The sequence below is a fragment of the Drosophila busckii genome, chromosome 3R, assembly GCF_011750605.1.
Source record: "Drosophila busckii strain San Diego stock center, stock number 13000-0081.31 chromosome 3R, ASM1175060v1, whole genome shotgun sequence".
In the NCBI taxonomy this organism is placed as follows: domain Eukaryota; kingdom Metazoa; phylum Arthropoda; class Insecta; order Diptera; family Drosophilidae; genus Drosophila; species Drosophila busckii.
Window position 1 is genome coordinate 19,998,560 of NC_046607.1, and position 22,693 is coordinate 20,021,252.

General features: G+C 39.2%; 3 protein-coding genes across 3 annotated transcripts; 2 read left to right on the forward strand and 1 right to left on the reverse strand.

The window, feature by feature from the left end:
• Window positions 1–1,295: 1,295 nt before the first annotated feature.
• On the forward strand, window positions 1,296–3,936 carry LOC108601424. Its single transcript, XM_033294026.1, has 3 exons — window positions 1,296–2,711; window positions 2,766–2,956; window positions 3,301–3,936. The coding sequence occupies exons 1-3, from the start codon at window positions 1,296–1,298 to the stop codon at window positions 3,722–3,724; spliced, it is 2,031 nt and encodes a 676-aa protein (XP_033149917.1). The 3' UTR covers window positions 3,725–3,936.
• Window positions 3,937–4,446: 510 nt separating this feature from the next.
• Window positions 4,447–5,932, reverse strand: LOC108602355 (alkaline phosphatase, tissue-nonspecific isozyme). Its single transcript, XM_017990454.1, has 2 exons — window positions 4,613–5,932; window positions 4,447–4,557 (listed from the first exon to the last, which is right to left on the reverse strand). Exons 1-2 carry the CDS (start codon window positions 5,814–5,816, stop codon window positions 4,451–4,453), a joined length of 1,311 nt encoding a protein of 436 aa, XP_017845943.1. The 5' UTR covers window positions 5,817–5,932; the 3' UTR covers window positions 4,447–4,450.
• A 1,362-nt stretch (window positions 5,933–7,294) lies between these two features.
• Window positions 7,295–8,266, forward strand: LOC117134848. Its single transcript, XM_033294027.1, has 5 exons — window positions 7,295–7,306; window positions 7,535–7,570; window positions 7,683–7,829; window positions 7,882–8,046; window positions 8,099–8,266. Exons 1-5 carry the CDS (start codon window positions 7,295–7,297, stop codon window positions 8,264–8,266), a joined length of 528 nt encoding a protein of 175 aa, XP_033149918.1.
• The last annotated feature ends 14,427 nt before the right edge of the window (window positions 8,267–22,693 follow it).

A 22,693-nucleotide genomic window follows, 5' to 3' on the forward strand; every position in this document is an offset into this window, starting at 1 on the left:
AATTCTTCATTTGCAATTCAATGACATTCCGTTCATGCTGCGACAAATCCTTTGATGTAGTGGGCGTGGCATCCATAGACTCCACTGTCCAATGAGCGTTGCGACGCAACAGTTGACAAGCAGCTGCAGCGCTCCCCGCACCCACTGGCCACAATCTTTGCATAGCTGTAGGCGTGTCTAGCGCATGCGCTCTCAACGCTTGTGGGAGTAAATGACACTCGAGTGAGCGCGCGCGGGTCTGCGGCGTGGCGCGGAGTCCAACTGTCTTGCTATGCGCTGCCAACGAATCCAAATACTGCTCTACGGCGGATTCCACAGCGAGCGAGAGCGCCTCTACTTTGTGTGTGCTCTCAAGTGGCTGCCGCTGGGTTTGAGTTCCCATATGCCACACTGCTGCGTAAAGGGTGGTTGGGTGGCTGGGTGGTTGCTGGGTCTGACCCTTCTTTTGTGCCGCTTGTGCTGGCTTTCATTGGCTTCGTATTCAAACCTAATTTTTCCACTGGCATTGCGACAGGTGACCCAAACGCCCTAGCGCTAACTTCAATTCAGTTCAGTTCGACGCTTACGTCGAGTAAGTTGCATGCCACAATACGTTGCGCAGCGCGTGTGCGGAAATTTCAGTAAATGTTGCCAGCAATAAAGTGCAAGTGTTAACAAAAAGTTTTAAAGAAAATGATAAGATATTAAATAAAGTGATATGTAAGTTAGACAAGCAAAAACTTTAAAAATAAATATTTTAAAACACAGCCTGCAAGTTAAAAGACAGCCAGAAAACTATCAACAATTATTTGCAATAAGTTAACAAAATATTTTGTAAAGATTCTTAAATGATTTTTCTCAATCTACAATTAAATTAAACAATTTAGAATCTGAAAGCAGCAGATTAAATCAAAAAATTTAAACATTTCTTAAAATGGACACTCAAAGAAATATATTCATTTAATTGATAAGTTAATAGGAATTATTTGAAGTTACAAAAAAAAATTTATTAAAATTTAAAAATAAAACTAAGAATCGCTTGTTTAAGTTTTTAAGTTGCACTTTAGTTGTCGAGAAGGTTTCAAAAAGCGAATTCAGTTTTCCCAAGAATAAAACAATTATATACGAAATATAAAAATAAAAACGTGCAAACTCTAAAAGTGAATTCTCCAGATCTTATAAATTGCAGCAAAATCAAATTCAAATCGCTCAAGTGAAACAAATGAACCATTAAATCAACTGAATTGCAATATAAATCAAAAAACATATATTAAAGCCGGTGCAGCGATCCGAGAAAGAAACTAATCTAAGCAAAAATGCTGAACATGAGTCAACAACTGTCTCATCCCAATCCAGTGCATGCCCAGCAGCCCCATCCACATATACCAGCGCATCCTTTGCAGCATCCACAGCAGCAGCAGCAGCTACAACAACACTACGGAGAGTGTCGAGCATTACCGGCAATCAACGAGTCATTTGCGCAATTTAGTCAGCATCGTTCGTCAATTGCGCTGCTCTCGTTGTCACCGCTGGATCTGTCGCTGCGTGCGGCGGCAAATATAGTGCCAATTACGCCGCCATCGACGCCCTCGCCGCCGCGAAAGCGTCAAAGATTGATGTCCGAGGAAAATTATCTGTGGCGGCCGCACTTGCCGACCCCAGCAACAGCTTCAGCAGCAGCAGCACCAGCTACCTTGGCTATGCCAGCAGCTGCTGCAAGTTACTTTCAGACTGAGCAGCAATTGGGGGCGAGCTGTTATGGTCTACGCAGTTTGGAAGCTGCTGGCTATGAGAAAAGTAATTTTCACATTAAAAGTAACTTTGCGCACATTCCGGCGAATAAATTGAGCGTGGCAAGTGCAACAAGCGTGGGCAGCGGCAGTGGCAGCCAGGTGGATGAGACAATTGTGTTGACCGAGGACGAGGATGAAACAGTTGTTAGTTCCCATGACTACAATGACTATGCTACGGATACGGACAGCGATACGGAGCATAATACGGAAATAGAAGTCAACGATGATGATGCGCAGTCAACGCAGCAACAACAAACGGAGCAGCAGCAGCAAGAGGAGGATGAGGAGGAAGTGTTTGTGGACATTTTAAGCAATGACGATGATGCGCAGAGTCCATCGTTGAGATTGCAGGCACAGCTGCTGGAGGCGAAAGCACTGAAGCGCAATGAGCTGACCTATGAGGATAAGGAGCTGCATCATCAGGCTATCGATGGACTCGCTAGACTGTTCGAGCGCGACTTTGGGCCGCCTGCTAAGCAGCGCGAGGCAATAGAAACTGTAGATGTGGAAGAGCAGTCGCTGCCAGAGAAAGTTTATACGGATCTTAGCGGCGCAGCTCCCACGCAATTGCCGCCAGCAACGTCGGACTTGCCACCGCTGCTCCCAACACAAAAGCCACACAAGTCGGAGCGTCGCCGCACCAAGCTGCGCAAACATGCAGCCATTGATGAGGAAACCATCAGTCCCGTTTCGGGCACCATTATACGCAAGCTACGCGATGATGAGGAGTTGGTAGTGCGCAAAGGTGACATTGATCCGACTTTCAATGTGGTCGAAATTACGGAGGAGGCCAAGGCCATTTTAGCCAGCATTGACAATAAGATTGGCGACTACTTATGTCAGCTTTGTCGCACCGTCTACGATGACGCCTTCATGCTCGCCCAGCATCGCTGTCCGCGCATCGTGCACATCGAATACAAATGCTCCGAATGCGAAAAGGTAACTCAAGCCACATTCCAGCTTAAAGCTTCAACTAATTTGTGGCATCTGCAGGTTTTCAATTGTCCAGCTAATTTGGCTTCGCATCGCCGCTGGCATAAGCCCAAGTCCGAAATGCAGGCCAACAAGAAGCGTAGTAGCCTCAATGATGCCTCCAGCTCTAGTCAGGATGCAAGCAAGTCTACCACAGAGGATGCCGCCGACGGCATTTATCCTTGTCATCAATGTGGCAAGACTTTTAGACGGTAAGCTGCCAGAACTTAGCAATTAATTGTAGAGAAAAGAATAAAATTCTATAATTTAATTCATAAAACGAAAATTAATTTAACAACAAACCTGATTTGGATTTTTCCTATGCAACTAGTATTGAGTTTAAGTAATTCATTTTAATTGCTAGAATTAGAATTGCATAAATCTTTTGATTGAATTTAGCATTGAGCTTAATTAGTTTCTCAAATAATTTGTTGAAGTAAAATAACTTTAAGTAACATTTTATTCAATTTTCAGCTCTTCAGCGCACTTTATGTTGATTTTTTTTAAATATTTTTAATCTCAACGATTTGCCAATCTTTGTTTTTTACTATTACAGCCACGCCTATCTGAAGAAACATCAGGCCTCGCATCAAATGATGGAGAATCTCAAGAGCATGGACTTCTTTCATCATCAACAACAACAGCAGCAACATCAGCAGCAGCAGCAAGCGCCGCCGGCAACAGCCACACATGCAACTGCAGCAACAGCAGCAGCAGCTACAGCCACACCCTATCTCTTACCACGCCCACCACATTGTGCACTCTATGGCAATGCAGCAAGCAAAACTTATGCCAACGCGCAACGTTTTGCAGGCTTTCCTTTTCAGCCTTTCGAGCAGCGTCGCTTCTACTCCTTAAGTGAATTATATCTCTCACAGCAGCTGGAGCGCAGCTCGGCCTTTCAATATGTGCATGCCAATCATTTGCGGCAGCTCTCGAATGCGGCACACAACATGTTGCCACCGCAGTCGGTCAAATGACAAAGCTCGCATGTGCTGCGTCCTGTTGCACGCATTGCATCCACAGCCACATCCACAACGGCAGCGCCCACAGCCACTGTGAGCAGACCGCCAAGGCAAACAGAGTTGCCGACCAGCAATGCCCAAAGGCTGTCCGCGGCTAATTTCAACTGGATGATGCCCATGGCAACAGCTACGCCAACAAATGCGGAGCTGGAAACGGAAGCAGCGGGCGGCAGTGTTGTTATTTAAATTAAAGCAAATGTACATATAATAGCATTCAATAAATTTTAATAGCTCAAAGTTTAACAAAATATAATTAAAGGTATGTGAAATTTCAGTTTATAGACAATGAGTTTGTTGGTTAATTTAAATATATAATTAACAAGAGTGAACTGCCAAAACATCAGTTGAGATATTTGGTTAAAATCAAATAAATATATGTTGCTACTTTAAAATCTTGGCAACGGTCTCCAATTCTAAGGTGTTAACACTCAAAGCAAATGAGTGAGAGAGTTGGACAGTGAGTATAAAAAAATTGATAAAGTCGCAAGCTAAAGTTGAACCTCTCGGATTACTCAATTATTGTCGTAGCGTTTGCTTTAAATTAATAGAAATTTGTGACAAGCAAGCTGACGGTCTATAAAAAAATACGTATACGCATATAACGTATACTTAATGCATAGTCATTTATGCACTTTTAAATAACAATTAAGTTACTTAAGTCAGTTAATGCTTATTTTTTATTTAATTATTATAATTATGATCATATCGATTTATGCGCATAGCATAAGCCAAAGCTTGAGCCAAATAAGTTTCCTCATGCACGCCATAGAACAACAAGGATTTAGGACCTGCAAATTGCCAAGTTAAGTAAACAATAGCTCAAATAAGTATGCGTACGCTTACCCTTGGCAAACAGCAAACTCTCCGAAGGCATTTGCTGCATACGCAGCTGCAACTGCAACTCGGATTCATCAAAAGCTTGCTCCAATGTGCTAACCAGCTCCGTTTCCTCGCTTACTTCGCGATTGCTGCGCTTATAGTCGCCATGTGTGAACAGCACTAGAGTAAGCGTATCTCGTTGCAACAACAGCTCAGCTACAGTTTGATTCAACTGCCTGAGCTGCTGCAGTGCAGCCGCTTCCTGCTTTATATAATGCTCCGCTATAAGCAAATGTGGCACAGCTGGACGCTGCAGCAGCTGCAGCGTTTTGTTGAGCATTAAATTGAGTGACGGCGCCGCGCGATTGCGGCTCAAGTCGCCATTGGCAAATACGCCAAGCAGATAGTTTAAGCTGCTGGTATTCAGCGCAGCCAGCTCGCTGGCTTGCTGCACTAGCTCAAAGCGACTGCCTGGCTGCAGCTTAAGCTTTTGATTGCGCCAGTCACGCAGCAAATTACGTCCGGGCCTGGCGCGGCATAGCAGCTCGTTTAGCGGATCTGCAGGCAGCTTGGGCACATTGGCGCTGAGCAGTTGACGTCCACCGCCCATGATAACATTTAAAGCTTGAGCAGTCGCTGATGTGAGGAGCTGCTGTGCTACATCAGCGCAGCCAGCTTCGATAGCTGCAATAGGCATAAGTCCATCGCATTCCCAATTCGATTGCGCATAAAGCGCTGCAGCTGTGGCGCCTGTTATACGTTGATTGGTTATAAATCCTGTGCGCATGCCTGCTAATTGCGCCTGCCGCAGGATGCTCTGCAGTTGCCACACGTCAGTCTGATTGCCACAGCGCTGCTGCTGCTCCTGTTGCTGCACTGCCTCCAACGGCAGCCCAGTCCACAGCGCTTTGAACACCTGCGTTGCATCACAGGGTTTGCTATAGCTGCAGCTATTCTTCAGTCGCGCTGTATGCGGAAATTGATCCCACACAAAATTTGCATGCTCAGCTGCCTCAAAGCGCGCCTTGGCCAGCATAGGCGCATCCACTCCATGCACCAACAATATGTGCACATGCTGCGGCTCCCGCTGTGCCGTATAAACTCTCATCGCACGCTGCAGCTCCTCAATGCCTTTGTCATACCAAATCTTTTGCGCTGCGGACACCGCATCCTTCCAGTAATCCACATCGCCCATGCTGGCCACCTCGTTCTCCACCTCGTAGCGCATGGTAAAGCCAATGCATAGCACCGTTATTAGCAGCGTTAATATCGCCGCACCAGCTATAATAAACAATTGCGTCGACTTGAGACGAAATACAATGCAAAACTGTTTTAAACGATTCGACATCTTGGCCCTGAATGCAAACCAGCGAAGCCGCCGCCGACTCCAACCAATAAGTTTTTATCTTCAGATAAGCTAAAGATAAAGCTAACTATACGATGTCATATTTAATAATATTTGCTTGTGTTAACTGCTACAATTATCACAATTGCATTTTGTATAGCGTTTTGTAATTAAACATACAACTTTTTGATGAATAATTTAGTCGCTAATTGACATGCAAACAAATTGTGTGCTTGACAAAAAACAACACTGAGAAAAATTGGGGGCAACAGCTAATATAAATTATAGACAATTTGCATAAGAGCTCTTTGTATTTAATTTCCATTGCTAAACAATTCTAGCGCTACGCATAACTTTATTTAATAAATTTAATTTAAATTTTTTACAAATCATGAAATTTACTTTGTTTTATTTCAGTAAGTGCAAGTGTTAATGAAAAATTATTTAATATTGCTTTAATATAACGCGCTCATATCACTCAACTTTTGTCAAGCTTAAACGCAGTACGCGCTGAGCTTTTGTCTGTCAAATGTGCACTACAAGCAAAGCCTGATTAGTTTAATTTTCACACTAATTGTAAGTAAGCTGTTATTTATTTTAGCCATGTTCTAAAAGTAGAAAAGTTCGCAGCAAACTTTAGCTTTGAATGACCTAATTGTAAAATAGTTTGTATGGCATTGAATTAAATTAACTCTATAAAATATTTCTGAGAAAGAATAAATATTTTCGTTTTCACATTTATTAGCTACAAAACACAATTGAATTAAACTTTCCCCAATTGCCACAGTGTACGTTGCACCTGCAATTGCAATAGCAATTACATTTGGAATGCCAATTTAAGCTGCCAAAGGGTCAAGCTGCTCTTTATTTGGCTATTAACTACTATGCGGCATATGCTGTGACATAATTTGTGGTGCACCACCCACACACACATCGACACAGTTACACACACACACAGACATGCAAACATTTCTAATTGCTGCAAACGGGCACTAAACTATTCGCTTATGAATTTTCAATTAAACGCACTCGACTGTGTTTTATATTCATTTGTCGTTATGTGAATGGAAAATTGTTGTACCAATTACCAAGTCGTTTACCTGCTGTCATAACCACCCACCCACCCACACACACCCACCCACTATGCGATACGCACAGGCTGTCATTTCGACGCTTTGAAGTTACTTTGCATTGACATGTGGTCAGTTTTCCATAGTATCGCTTTGATTATCTTTATGTCAACTTAGCTGGGGACCACATGTAGTATGCGTTATTTTTTGTGAGTGACAGCTAAATGCACACGGAAGTGACCTTAAGCAATTTTTTATCAATCAAGCTGTGATTGTTTTTAGCTACGCACAATGCGTAGTAGGGTTTGAGCATAGTTATGGTTATTTAAATTTTTAATTTGCGCTTAGTTTGCGGCGCCATCTAGCGTTGCGCATTTGTATTAAACTCAAAAGCTTTAAATGGTTTGCTTATTGCATAAGCTTTGCTGCAATAAAAGCTGCGCGCATAAGTGTTAAGATTTTAACTAAATGGGTTTTTTAATTAAAATTATTTTGGAACAAGCTCATTAAAAACACATTTAATAGATTTAGTTAAGCAATACAAACTGCCCAAAAATATTACAAGTAGTATGTGTACAGTTAACCAAAATATGTTGAAGCTGCTATTGTTTTATATAGTTGTGGCGCTAGTAAGTTGCACTAATAATAAATTATAAATTTTAATTCAATAAAAACGCAGGTGCAAGCCAAGTTTAGAAGCCTAAACTGTGACAGCTGCGATAAGAATTTTGGCCAATTTAAATTATGTGAAATCAAAGCAGTCAATCGCAGTTTGAATTTAATCAATATTATTTATAAATTTAATGGACTTCTAGATAATACAAGCGTAAGTTGTTTGAACGTTTGCTTAGCATGCTAATATATAAATAATTATATAGGTACAATTACAAATTTTTAAGCGTGCTAGTGGCTGGCGTCCTTTTCTCTACGACATTAAGTTTGAGCTTTGCGAACTTATTGAAAAAGGCAAACCCTACGTGGCAAACTTGCTCTTCGGCTATATAAAACCCTATACAAACTTAAATCAAACGTGTCCCAAGCAGGTAAGTGAGCTGTGAGCTAACATAAATAAACTATATATATTATATATTACAGCCAGGCTTTGAGTTTAAAATGCAGAACTACAAACTTAACATGGAGCTATTTCGTCAACGTTTTCCCATCGATGCAGGCGAATATGCAGTTAATTTAAAATTCTTCAACAAGCAGCTATTAAGGTTTATTGTCAATGGCTCCATTAGCTATACGAATTATAAGGACTAAAATCAAATAAAGTTTTGTGCAGGCTGCAATTATTATTGACTGCAACAAACATAAACTCTGTGTGTGTCTGACGCAAGGACTAAACGCCAGCAGCAGCAGCACCAGCTCCTGTTCCTGCAGCTCAACAGCTGGCGACGCCCACACACCATCTGGCTATGGGTATTGCAAAATGCCAAAGCGTGGGCGCCCCAGCTAAGCACAAAGAGAGCGAGAGCGAGCACGTTCGTGTTTGTTTGCCATGGGGCGGGTCCTCAAACAGCTTGTGACCTTGTCCCCTATACATATATATCCATAGATATATATATATCCCAAAATGCAACAAGGAATTCTAACAAAGCAGCGACTGCCTGCATTTTGGCGCCAGCTCAACATTTTGTTTGCTCATATATGGCCAATAGTGAGTGATACAGTAAACGATTCAGTTATTAAAGTAAGTAAGTAAAGAATTTATTACAAACAGCTCAAGATTGATAACTGCTTTGATTTTCAATCAATCGATACAACAAATCCTGCTGAAATAAATACAGCTTAGCTTAAATTATTAAATACTATGAAGTTTTTTTTAGTTTTGTTTGATGATTGTGTCAGTTAAACAGAAAATTTTAAAAATAGCTTAAGCATATAAATTATTGCTAAATTTATTTGACGTTAACACTGAATCTGAATCTTTATTTCTAAGAATTTTTTTCTAATGCTGCAATACTTTTATTAAAATTTAATTAGCTAAAATAAACATTTTATGCTTACAGCGTATTTAAAGCTATAAAAAACAAATAAACAGCAATAAAATTAAACGTTAGTTTATATTCTTGACATAATATAATAATTGCTAATAAATGTATACTAATTTTCATTTGCTTGTTGCAAAAAATAACTAAAAATGGGCATAAGTATATAAAGAAAATTGTGTTTTTTTTCACAGTAAGTTTAATTTATATGGCAGTCTAAGTGTGTGTAGGCGTTAGCAGATGATAGTCAATATAATTTTCACGCCTGATTGCACAGCTATAGAGAATTGCTTTAAATATATAATATGTCATTAGCATGTAAATAGTTGTATTTAAAATATGCACGGCATATATTTATTGCAATAAAAAGCAAAGAACTTGTTGCGTTTGTGCTATGCAGCTCTTGAAGATAAGCGACGATTTGGCCGATAAGATATGTAGCTATATACACATACAGCCGATTGCATTTGAATACTTGTACTTACTTTTACTCAAAACAACTGCCTATCAGTTAAATAAAGCGTGCACTGGCTAAAAACAACGCATAAATAACTAATATAGCTGCGCTTATTACTGTTGTTCTAAAAATAAATGTAGCTTGTTTTTTAGCAATCAATTTTCATTAATTAAGCAGCCCTATGTGCTATTTAATTTTTGATTAGCTAAGCTCCACTGTAGTGTACTTTCTAGTATGTGCGCACATTTTGCATGCGCATGTGTCTGTGTGAGCTTTAATAGAAAAGCAAATACATAGGTACTGTTGACAAGCGACGACAGCAGAGCGCACACACATACACAGCTCTATGTACTTGTGGCTCAATACAAATGCAATTTGATAGTGACCTTGAACGTGAATGTAAAATGCATTTGCGCAACATTCGCTCGCAAACTTTTGAGTGTATGTGTTAAGTACATAAGCAGTCACGCTCTCTCTCTATCACAAGCTCGCGCGCTCTCGTTCTAACACATTGACTCATTGCGGCTGCTCTCTTCTGCACTCTACCAAAAATTGTTTTGTTGCATTTTGATTGTTGTTGCCTTTTAGTTTTATATAATTGCAAAAGCTCTAAAACTTTCCAATTGCAACGCTCACATGGCTATATATTAACTAAATTCTTAACTAGGCAGCTGCTAAAGGGTTTAAGCGCATCTCAGCTGTCAGTTTGTATAATTTTGGGCAAGTTCAGCTGCAAGCCAAGTTACTTGCAGCAGTTTTCGGTGCTGCGCTGACGTTGCTGCCATTGACGTAAGAGAGAGAGAGAGAGAGTTAAGCTATTGCAGTTGCACATGTGGCATGAGGCATGTGGCAGTAGTTACTTCTAGATAGCGGGTGGCTGTTTTAAAAGCTTAAACGTTTGTGGCTAAATAAACACAAAATGTCAAAGTTGAAGCGACACGTAATGAAAGTCAATAAACCAAATTACATAAATAAAAGGAATGCAAACAAAAGCGAAAAGTGTCAAATGAAATCGAAATTATTATCATTTAGTTGTCCAAGGCACACATACGCATAAATGCATATGTAGCATGTATTAACATATATAGCTATGTATGTGTGTGTGTGTATTTATTTTATGTATATGCAATGCGCTTGCAATAAGCAAAGTACGAAAGCGAAATTTGTGGCACATATCTCAAATGTCAACTACAGACACAGCGCCGCGGCTATGGCGGATGATTCATGCACAAAGAGAGCGAGAGAGTAACTCAGAGAGAGAGAGCGCGCGCGTTGTTCATATAAGGCACCAATACACCCACCGCTGCAGTTTTTAGAGCTTTGGCAATGCAAGCAGAAGGGGCTCGCTCTTAGCATAGCGCGCTCTCAGCTCTCTCGCTCTCACTCTCTCGCGCTCTTTGCTACGTTTTAGTTTTGCGTTCATCCTTGCAGCATTTTTATATCAAGTTCACTGTCAAGGTCACCTACTCTTGTCATGCGCTGCAAATGCAGGGAAACGAAACGTAGGGCGAACACTAAAGGGATACATAAGGGCGGATACAGTGTACACTAAAAAAATTGTGGTTGCCTGCCCTGGCCTGGCCGGGCTGGCTGGCTGGCTTGCATGTGTGCTTCGCATTAACTACACACACACAGTGCTGCCCGAAAGTTTATGTACGCTTAGTTGTCACTATACTATACGCTTATATATAGCGTATAGTCCCTTATGTGACTGCCTTGCCATTCATTATAGTCAACGTCGCACTTGATCTATATGCTATTTGCTATATATTTTCTCTTATATGTATATCTAGCTGTTGGTTTACAACTTGATTTGTCATTACCCTCCTCAACAATATTATTTATGCCAGTTTTGTATAGTAAACAAAATATTTGTTTGGCAGCAGCTGCGTGTTTACCTGTCCAAAGCACAGGGCGTATACGTAATTAAAATTACAGTTCAAGCTGGCTAAGCGAGCTAACCCAATGAAGCTTAAATCAAGTAAAAATTCAGCTATAAATAAAAAGCAATTGTTGCACGTAATAAAATATAAAATATTTAATATTGATATTTAGTTAAACTCAATTTGTGGACTGCACTGTAGAAACCTTGAATTAGTTAAAATATTACATTTATAGACGAAATGCTATAGCGCGCTCGCTATTTGTAGCTATAAATTGTCATATGACTGTACATACACAATTAGCAGTGAGTGTAGTTTTGTGGTTTAGTAAAAAATAAAAAACTAGCCAGACACATCAAGCTTAATTGTATGCCTCTATGCTATTATGCCAGTTTTAGCGAATGAATAGTAGCTTAATTAAAACTCAAGCTAAAATAAAAAGCACAGTCTTGCACTTGGCTATATATACATATATGTGTAGTTATATAAATGCCGATATATATATAGTGCTTGCATCTTTCTGCGCATGACATAAGAAAACGGCGCAGCGCTGAAGAAAGAGCAGCAAGCAAACAAGCTGTTTGTCAAGTCATGCAATATCAACGGGAACGTACCACAAATGTACCAATTGATACTATATAGAACATATATATATATAGTTGCAATAAATGTTTGTGAAATGCTTGCAGTTGCTGCATTTAATTGAACAAACATGTTAAGCATCTTTCTACAGAAACAGAAGAGCTTGTAAAACTTTCACAATTATCGATAAAATTAAGCTGCCGATCGACTAACAGTGTTGCGAAATGTATTTGTTGTGATTTTGTAATACCAATTGACATTCAGTTATTCAATTAGTTGTAGCATTATTAATAGTTGTTGGCTTAGATCAAGCTTCTATATAATATGCTATGGTAGCTAAAACAAAATTATTATTAACATTAAATGATTGAAAGCATGAAAGAATTAAGCAAGAGCAACAAGCAAGCTGTTTGTCAAGTCATGCAATATCATCTGTTGCACACATCGGGAGAGTACCTATCAATACTATATAGCGTATACATATATACGTATGTATAGTTTGCAATAAATATTTGTGAAATGCTTGCAGTTGCTGCATTTAATTAAATTAAACAATTAAACAAACATGTCAAGCGAGCGTAGCCAGCAAGTATATAACTATATATATGTAACTAAGTCTATATAAATTCAATTAAGACGAAACAAGGGTTCAGAGGGCAGCATTGCAAGCAATTTATTGCAATACATGTAAAGCTCTGTGTGACAGCAAAATTATTATTGTAAGTAAAATGCGCTAATTACGCAGACATATGCATATACATATATGAGTTAGCCCTGTCAGCTGTACTAGGCAACAAATGTTGTATATATAGGTAGATACTAACTATATACATTGGCATATAACATATATATAACAGCGGCAGTAACTAAGGCGCGGTCAGGGTAGACTGCACAAGCTAAATGCGAGCAAATGCGACAAAAGGGAATGGGAAGAGAGCGAGTGCTGCACATATATTCATCTCAGCGCTTAAGTGTGTGTGTGAGCGCAGCAGCAGCGTTGCACTTATACATGTGCAAACATGTATGTGTTATATATATGTATGTGTACTCTTTGGCTCTCATGCAATTTCGTTTTATTGCATAACATCCTTGAACTTGAACCGCCATACAGAGCTCAGAGCTAAGCTTTGCTGCGGAGGTGCTCTCTAGTGTCTGACTCAGTCACACACACACACACATGCACATGTACACACACACACAAAGCTGCTCCCACACGTTGCTTTTCCCTTTGCTCAGCAGCAGCAGCGAGTAGTGCAACCAACGACAACGACGCTGCTGACGTTTGACGCTAACGACGACGGCGACGCTGACGCCAACGCCAACGACGACGACGGCCTATTCCTCTGGCATTTGCTGCTGTGCTTGTCATTGAAAGCGCGACAAGCAAGCAGACAACAACGTGTTTTACCCAAAACAATTCCCAGCGAATAATCAAGAAAATACTATAATTAAACTTTAATATATACATGTGTGTTTGTATATATGTATGTGCATACATTCAAATCAGTGTTAGTTGTGCAGGACACCAAAATGACATCAACATTCAAAAAATTGCAATTAACTCGCAACTAAATCAGCAAGCAAATGTCACAAGCAGCAAACAATAACAATGACAAAATTAATGACAAATTAATTGTGCAACAACAACAATTATAATAACGAATCTCGTTTTTTAAACAATTGCAAGTAGCTCGAGTTACGGCAGCGCACTTTAAAATTTATAAATAAAAAAAAAACACCAAAAACGTTTCATATTTGTGCAAAATTTGATTGTGTGCATACCTTTGTACATATGTATGTGTGTACCTTTGTATGTATGCGTGTCAAACATGTGATTTCGTTCTGGCTATATACAAAATTGATATAATGCATGCAAAGAAAAAGGAAAAGTCAGTGAAAATGAAATGATTATTTAAAAATAAAGCAAACCACAAAATTGCATCATCTGAGCAACAAAAATTAAACTAAGCATACGGCTATGTTTGCATCTTAAGGTAAATATAAATTTATAACGATCGAACTTAAATCTTAGTTTGCTTGCAGCTGTTTAAATTACAAGTCAACTTAATTACGTAATGCATAAATAGTTTTTATATAGTATATGTAAAAAAATATTGATAATGCTTTACACGATTACAGTAATTTGCTTGCAATTGTATTTAAACATATGATTGGCATGCGAAAGCTGCAAATAGTGTAAACAAGCAAGCAAAGCTACAGATAAATATAAAATTATATACTATGCATAAACTAAGATCCTGCCAGTTAAAAAGCAAAAGCAAACTCTCGCGCTCCTGCTTGCACTCGCGCTCGCTCTCTCTCTCTCTCTTTCGTTTTAAGTACATAGCATATGTGTGAGCTATTTCAGCAGAAAAGCACAGCCACCAATACAAAAGCAGCGCGCGCAAACATACATATATAGAAAGATACAAAAGCAAACACACACACAGACACGCATACAGCTGCAAATACAAATGCTGAGCGTAAAACTATTGTGGCTAGGAAAGGGACCAGGGCAGTAGGGCAATCGCAATCGTTGGTGGCAAGATACACACACACACATATAGGCAGTATGCGTGTGTGTGTGTGTGTGTGTGTTTGCCACAACAGGAACAGGAAAACACACTGCAAAATAAATATAAAAAAAAAAACTTTACGAAACTTAGTTTGTGAGCGCAAAGAGTCGCCGCAAGCGTCAAAGAGCGCGAGAGAGAGAGCGTAAAGATAGCAGCGCTGCCGCAGCTGGCGTCACAGCCGCAGCAGCAGAGGCAGCGAGTGAACTTTCCATGCGTTGGTCTACGGGATTTGCTTTTGGCATTGGGCTACGACACCTTCAACCGATCGCGCAGCAGCAGTTCCTTGCTACACGTGTATGTGTGTGTGTATCCGTGTGTGTGTCTAACGCCAAAGCATTGCGCAGTTTGTTTGTTTGGAAACGGTATGCGGAAGCAACAGTCATAGACTTAAATCGGGATGTTATATATACAAATACGTATTGCGTTGCTTATTTTGGTCCTTGCAACCCTTGTTTAAAAAAAAGAGGCAAGCAAATGCCAAAAATATTGTGCTTTGGATGTATCTAGATACATCTATGCATGCATTAGTGTGTGTGTGTGTGTGTGTGAACTGAAATTGCGTCGTAGTTAGCGAATTAAATTGCAAAGTCTCAAATGTGCCAAAGTGTTGAATGAAAACGTTTACCAGCATTCCACACACACAGACGCAAAGCTCTTGCCCATAACCTTTTCAACGCTGTCTTTAACGTCAATAATATATTTCACACATAAATAAAAGTAAAAAAAAAAAGCAAAGAAAACACAAATAATTGTGCAAAGCATTACGCCGCTCGCGCTCTCGCTCTCTCTCTCTTTCACTCTCAACGAAAAGCAGCGCAAAAGCAGCAAAGCACAAAAATAATAATAAAAGGCATACGCTTTGCCAAAATGTTGGCTTCACATTAAAAACAATTAACAAATTTTACAAAAGTGCAAAGTAACGTATGAGTAATGTAATTTAATTTTTATTTAGTTAGTATTTAAATTGCTTTAACCACAACACGTGATTAAAATTCAAGCTAAAATGTCAACAAATTGAACAATTCTGTGAATTTCTCGTTGCTATTGCACAAATGCAGTTATTGTTATAACACACACACACACAGCTGCACATATTAAATTTTTCTTATATAAGTACAGCGCCTATATTAGATATTAAAAGGTTTTGCGGTCTTGTCTATTCCAGCCGCCCACCTGCTGTCTACAACAAATACGAAGTGCAAAAAAAATAAACAATAACAACAACTAAACGTTTTAAGTGCTTTGGGTGTATGTGTGTGTAAAGTTTGCGTGTGAGTACAGAGCGCTTGTTTGAGATTTGAGCGGCGTTTGCGTAAGGCATGCAACAAAAAAAAAAATATTGCAAAGGGTTGTTAGTCAGGGGGGGTGTGTGTGTGTAAGGGCTACAGTCATCTATACAATATTGCGATATATACAAAATGGCGTCATCACACAAGATGTCAGCCAGCAAGTGCTTTGAGTACTAAATAAATAATAGCTTAAAAAAACAAACTTGCCTAGATAATAAAACTTAGCGTCAGTGTGTGACGCATATTAACAATTTAATTTAATCATAATATAGACGCAAACACGTGGCATGCAGAAAAGAAATTTTTAGCAAGTGCTGCTAACAAACAGTGAGTAAAACAATTGCCGTCAACGTAACGCGTCAACGCGTAAAGTAACGTAGCCATTCGCGTTACGTTGTCTCCATTCAGTGTGTCGAGGTGGCGGCGGCGCTGTTTGCATGTATTTCAAGTTCAAGGTTAAGATACTAGTTGTACATACAGTCAGAGCACAAAAGCAAGCGACGCAGCAGCAAGTGCGAGCGAATAGGCAATAGTTTGCCCCATTGCCTGTGTGTGTGTGTGTGTGTGCATGATAAACCAGTTTGGCACGTTTCGCTGAGCAAGCGAGAAATAGACAGCAGGTCAAAGCGAGAGAGCAACATACACTCACTACAAAAATATAATAGACGCTGCGGCTGGCAAAAATAAAATAAAACAAAAACACAAATAGCGTCAAACAAAGAGGAAGAGGAAGCCAACGTAAAGCAGCACGCAAAAGCAAACACAAATAAGTTTATCAAAATATATGAACAACGAACACAGAGACAATAATAACAGCTTTAAATTTGCCGTCGGTGTTTCTGTTTTTGCCTGCTGCACTCAATTTACAAATTCATTTCTTGTTATCTAGCAAGAGCCACCCGCAATTTTACTCTCACACTTGCACTCGCTGTCGCTCTCTCACGCTCTTACTTAAAAAAAATAAAAAGCACACGCAAGCAAAGCTTTAAGTGAATTGATGTTGTTGATTACGTTATACGTTATGCCTTGCCCTCTGCTGCCTGCAATCGCAATCAAGGGCCTGACCACATCTCATGCCCACCAACAAGTAAATACAGTTAGCTCTTCATTTAATTAAACGAAACGCCAGGCAACGTGTTTTCGATTTAATGGTTTTTTAGCCTACGGCAACAATGACACGCACACACACCAACACACAAGCAATATAATAAAGAAGAAGCAAGTAAAATATTGCACTGCGCGAAAATTCTTAAGTGCATAGGCTTTCAAATTTAAGTGCCGTGTTTTATGCGAAAATTAATTATGAATATTTTTGCATATTTATGAGTTCGTTGCACTGTGCGCAATTAACTGCAAGCAGCTGACCTTGAGTGCTGAATTGTTCTAGAGCATCGCAAAAAAAAATATTTAGCTAGCGCCAACACTTTTTATTGCCAGCTGCAATAAAAAGCAGATAAGCCAAAACATATTCGCATAATATTTGCATTGAATCAGAGCTATTTGTGTGCTATATATATACATTATATACTAAATAAAGCAGCTGTTTGTTGAGCAAAATGCAGTTGCCAAGTGTGAATTTTACACACGTGTGTACTTACTGAAAAAAAAAATTCATTGCATTGCATTTGTAAACATAATTAATAAGCTTTATTGCATTCCTCTTAAATTGTGGAATTTTAAACAGAAATCAATGCTCTTTTATTTTGTATGTTTATTTTTAGTTTTTCGTACGGCAGCGTCAGCTTGAAAATTTAATTAACGACAATCGAGTGAACCAGCAAGCAACAACAACAAAGCAGCAGTGGAAAAGGGTTTGCTATAAAAGTAAACAACAACAATAGCAAAAATCATGCCATGCTTTGAATAGCAACAATAAAAATAGAGATTTATGCGCTGCTGCTGCGCTGTTTGCGTTCGCATGACGACAGCAAAAAGCAGCAACAACAATGAAAGTGCATTATATTCGGCAGTCCCACCCCCACCCCAACTGCAACGAAGGGAACAAACAAATATGGCGCAAAGTCATGCGCACTGTGGCAGCAACTTGAACTTGAAAAATATTTTTATTGTTGCGCACCTCGGCTGACGTCGACTGCACTGCCAGCCGGCAAAAGAAAAAAAGCAGCGTAACGCATTAAGAGCGGCGAGAGCTTAAGAGAGGGCGCGCGTGAGAGCGACTAAGCTTTGCAGGTATGTATGCAAAAACAATTTATACTATGAAAGAGCGCGAGTGTATGCAAAAGCTTTCTCAGCTAAGGTTGAGGTTGAGTAGCAGCTGCTGTTGCGTTAGCGTCGCTGCCGACGTCAGCCAACTGTTTGCTTTTTTGTTGTACTACCAACGAAACTTTCTCTTTCATGGCCACAGTGGCTCGCGCCTTCCTGCCCGCCTGCCTGTCTGGCTGCTCTCCACGTGCTCGAGCTATATATTTTGTGAATTGTATATGCTGTTGCATATTTACTGGGATACGATGACGCGCACCTGTGCGCAGCAGCCAGCCGCAGCTGCAGTCGACAGGATGCTGCCCTTAATGTTAGCTTCCTAGCTGCCAGACTGGCGCAAAGTTAATCAGTATTGAGCGCACTCCCGTCGGGTCCAGAGGCCTATCTATGGCATATGGCTTAGCATAAATATACAAACGCACTAATCTATAAATGTGTGTGTGTGTGCGTGTTTGTGTGTGAGTGTTAATTGAGGCGTTCGCACATTTGGTGACAAAAAATAGATTAATAATCTGGCGTGGCAAATTGATTGCAGGCTAAAAAAAAAACAACCAAAATTGTATTGTGCGCGTTGACGCGTGTTTTTAACGATTTTTTCGGTACAACATATGGCATAAATAATAAAAGTACAAAGCGCATGCAACAGTCAAAATACACATACAGCTACAAATGATGTTCAATGTTGCGCCTTTTGCATATGCAACATTATTTTTTGTCGCATTTTGTAGCTAAAATTTATTTGACCTTCACACACACACACACACAAACAACAAGTTGAAGTGTATGCAACACATGCTTGAGCTTCTCTTCATATAGCGCAGCTTGCAGTTGTGTGTACATAATTTTGTGTATAACTGTGTATGTATATGCAGCTAAGCAAGAGCAGCAGGCAGCTGCAGCTCTCAAGATCTACAGTAACAATTAACAATTCTAAAATGCTTTATATATTTAGTTTTAATATGTGTGCCAGCAAAGTTTCGTTTGCATAAAAAAGTATTACAAACTATTGTGAAATTCAATTTACATAAACAAAATTGTTTATTTTCGGTTTGCTTTAATTTACGCATTTTTGTTTTTTAAAAAGTGTTAATTTGTGCCAATGAATATAAACTTCTAACTAAATTGCAATTGTAGCAAAAAATAAATAATAATAAGAAAAATAATCAAATGACTATTGAAGCATTGCGTGGTTGGTGTCTTGGCCATTCGGAGTTAACATGTTAGCCAAGACACAATGAACTTGCGCATTCGGAAATGTTAGCTTAGGCGGCAAATTTGAATTTGCATAAAGAAAAATCGTTTATTAATTTAACTTATGCGAGAAAATTTTTAAAAATGTAGCAATAACATAATATTTGTTTGTGTATATTTTATACTCGCACTACCACTTAAATTAAAGAAAGAAACGATTGAAGAACACAATATATAACGTAAAAATTTCAAATTCAGAACACACACACACCCTAACATGTTCTCGGTCGATTCAAAAGAGTTTCCGTACAAACTATTTGAGTACGAAGTTCTAAATTTAAATTTTGTCATTACAACACGAATTCTGCGCGCGAAGCAATTTTTGAGTATGCAGAAAAATCTAATCAAAATATCTTAATACAAATAATAATTATAAATACAACGTTTTTGCTTAATTCGCTTAATAAATACAAATTAAATATAATTTTATATCAAAAAGTAATAATGGCTATGTTAATGTTAAGTGCGCGCTGTTAATGTTAAAGCAGCGACCAAAGTGCGCACTGACAAAAGCTGCTGTCTCTGCTAAAGTTCAGTGTGAAAAGCTCGACGTCTCGTCTATGTGCAATGGCTGCTGGGATACACCCTGTGCTCGCTTTGAATCTCAAACAAGCAAGTGAACACAGCTGGTGGTATCCAGTGGCCATTTTGCATGTTGCAACGTAAGAACAACAACAACAACAACAAAAACTGGCAACTGGGTGAGTGTTTTATATTATTTCATTATATTTTGACAATTTTCGTTTAATTTTTTTGCAAGTCCAAATGTTATCAATATATTTCTTTTACAAATCCTGCTCTTTAATGTTTATCTTACAATTTTGTTAATATATCATTTGTCCATAGTTAGCCATAAGCTTGAGTTAAAACCATTTTTATTTTAGTATAACCCAAATTATAAGAAATCTATATTTTAAAAATTGGTAATAAGTTTAAGTTTTCAAAATTGAAAGCAAAATATAAGTTTAAGTAAGCGTAAGAGAAAATCAGTGAAAACCAAAAATGAAAAATTGCATATAAAATTATAATTCAGCATTTAATTGTTATACACACACATTGAGCAAATGTTTATTTATATTAATATTATAATTTCTTGCATATTGTATAAAGTTGTTAGTTGTGTTGCATGCATCGCTTAATTGCTAATTACAATTACACAAAATAGTTAATACATTTGTTAGTTAGTTGTGAGTGTGCAACGAGCGATCAATGGGCGCACAGTGGGTGTGGCACGCTTCAACAAACGAATGCAACGCTCTGAAAAATTTTAATGCAGCCGCCGTCGCCGTCGTCGTGTGTGTGAGTGAAAATCTCAAGCGAACTGCTGCTGCAATTTGCAATCATTTTTTGGATGAAAGCAATTAAAAATCATTTTCATGCTGCAAATTGAATTTGCAATTGGCTTTTTGCAACAGACACAAAAATCGCGTGCTGAGAGCACTTTTGGCATTTTCTATTTTCGTTGCGCTGCTGAATTTTCTATTTCGCTAGCGGGCTGTGTGGCTGCATTTCGAATTTTCTTGCTTTTTGGCACGCTGAGGTGCAAAAACTGCAAACTGCAAACTGCAAAACTTATATCTGGGCTTTTGGGTTGACATTATTTCGACATTCTATTTGCATTTTGGCTGACAGCAATATGTCTTTTGTTTAAATGACCCTCAATTATCCTTTGTTGACTGCATACTGTTGTTGCTAGCCGCTGGCTGAGGTCAAGGAAAATTGAAAATTGATTTTCTTTGCACTAGAGTGTGCAATTTGATTTTTTTTACTTGGCGCTTATGCAATCAATAGTTGCATTAGCTCAGGCCGAAGCTTTGCAATTAAATTTTTATAGTTTACGTGTCAGGCAGAGTTTTCAATATATATAGAAAGATAAAGCTATCTTTAAATTAAAAGCAGCGCGATAACTAATACTAATCAGCGCAGATTAAAGCACAGCAAACTAAAAATTACGTATACGTATGTACAATAAATATTCAATGGGTAGCAAATTCTATGGAGTCATGCATGACGAGATTTTGAGTTTTATAATTGCTGTTACCCTACACTACACCAGCTAGCCTTGGCTATAGAATAATTTAAAATTTCAATTCGAAACTGCTGACCTTAGTACAAAAATTTGATCGATAATTTCGCATAATTGAGGCAAACACACATACATATGCACATATCACCTTGAACATTAACGCCCAATGCAAAATGCAACCGACATGAGAAATTTTGTGCGCAAGCGAGACAGCAAATGCATGCATGAGAGCGATAGAGAGAGTGCTTAGTCAAACGTGAGAGACAGCTTGTTATACATAGTTGCGCACTACATTTGCGTCATGCTATGACAAAAACAAAAAATAAGTACAAAGTAAAAAATTTACAAAAAAAAAAATAATAGTTAAAGCAACTGCAGCGTCAGCTGTACTGCAAAGCAAAGCAAAAACAACAACAACAAGCCAAAGCGCTCTCTGGCGGGCTAGCTTCCTGCTATGTGGGCGCTATGCCAAAAAGCTCGCTCGCGCGCTCTTACGCTGGCTGCGCTGCTGCTGCGGCGCTCTCACGCTCTTTGCTTTCGTTGCTGCTTTTTTTTAACGAATTAAGCAGCTGACAGTTGCGCTTGAGCGTTAGAGCAGCGTAGTTTGCAGTTTACTTTGCGCCGAACGAAATGAAAAGTTGCTGTACGTGTGTGTGTGTGTGTGTACAGGTGTGTGTGTGTGTTTGCTGCTTGCAGCAGTTGCAGCGTTACAGAAATAAATGCTATTGCATTTAGTATATTTCACCTTTGCGCGTCTTTGTCGCTGCCGCACACACACACACACACATGCACACACTTGCAGCAGCAAAGTGTTGGCTGCAAGTTTCATTCACGCCGCGTGGCCATCGAAATTGTTGTCGTCGCCGTCGTCGTCGTCGTCGTTGCCGTTGGCGCATTTGTCGGTTCGCGTCGTCGCGTAGCATAAAGAAATTGGCCTAAAATTGTAACAGTTTTCTTTTCTACAACAACAACAACAACAACAACAACAACAACTGGCACAACTGCAAACCGTAACGCAGCAGATTGTCAGCTGAGACGTTGACGTCGACAGCGACAGTGCAGCGACTGCTTGGGCTGCCTTTGTGCAACGGCATGGCCAATGCTGGTCGTCAGTTTAAATTTCCACATCGAGTTAACAACACGAGGCGGTCTAAGCTCAAAACCTTAGCAGTAACAACAAATGTGGCAACAACAACAACAACAACAACAGCAGCTCAGTCAGTTGGGCATAGTCATGGATTCTAAATACGTGCACTTTATTTAGTATTGGTTTAACTAACAGCTGATGTGTGTCTGTGTGTATGTCTGTGTGTGTTGCATAAACCTCAATTCGGTTGCATACGTAATCAGCTGTCGGCGCATCTTGCCACTACTTTTTTTATTATGCAACAGACAGGCGAAAAACAATGCAATGT

Coding starts and splice junctions, on each gene's coding strand:
- LOC108601424 (XM_033294026.1), top strand. CDS start 1,296: ATGCTGAACATGAGTCAACAACTGTCTCATCCCAATCCAGTGCATGCC. Junction 2,712..2,765: donor AATGCTCCGAATGCGAAAAG/GTAACTCAAGCC, acceptor TGGCATCTGCAG/GTTTTCAATTGTCCAGCTAA. Junction 2,957..3,300: donor TGTGGCAAGACTTTTAGACG/GTAAGCTGCCAG, acceptor TTACTATTACAG/CCACGCCTATCTGAAGAAAC.
- LOC117134848 (XM_033294027.1), top strand. Junction 7,571..7,682: donor GCCCAAAAATATTACAAGTA/GTATGTGTACAG, acceptor ATAAAAACGCAG/GTGCAAGCCAAGTTTAGAAG. Junction 8,047..8,098: donor ATCAAACGTGTCCCAAGCAG/GTAAGTGAGCTG, acceptor TATATATTACAG/CCAGGCTTTGAGTTTAAAAT.
- LOC108602355 (XM_017990454.1), bottom strand. CDS start 5,816: ATGCGCTACGAGGTGGAGAACGAGGTGGCCAGCATGGGCGATGTGGAT. Junction 4,558..4,612: donor GAGTTTGCTGTTTGCCAAGG/GTAAGCGTACGC, acceptor GGCAATTTGCAG/GTCCTAAATCCTTGTTGTTC.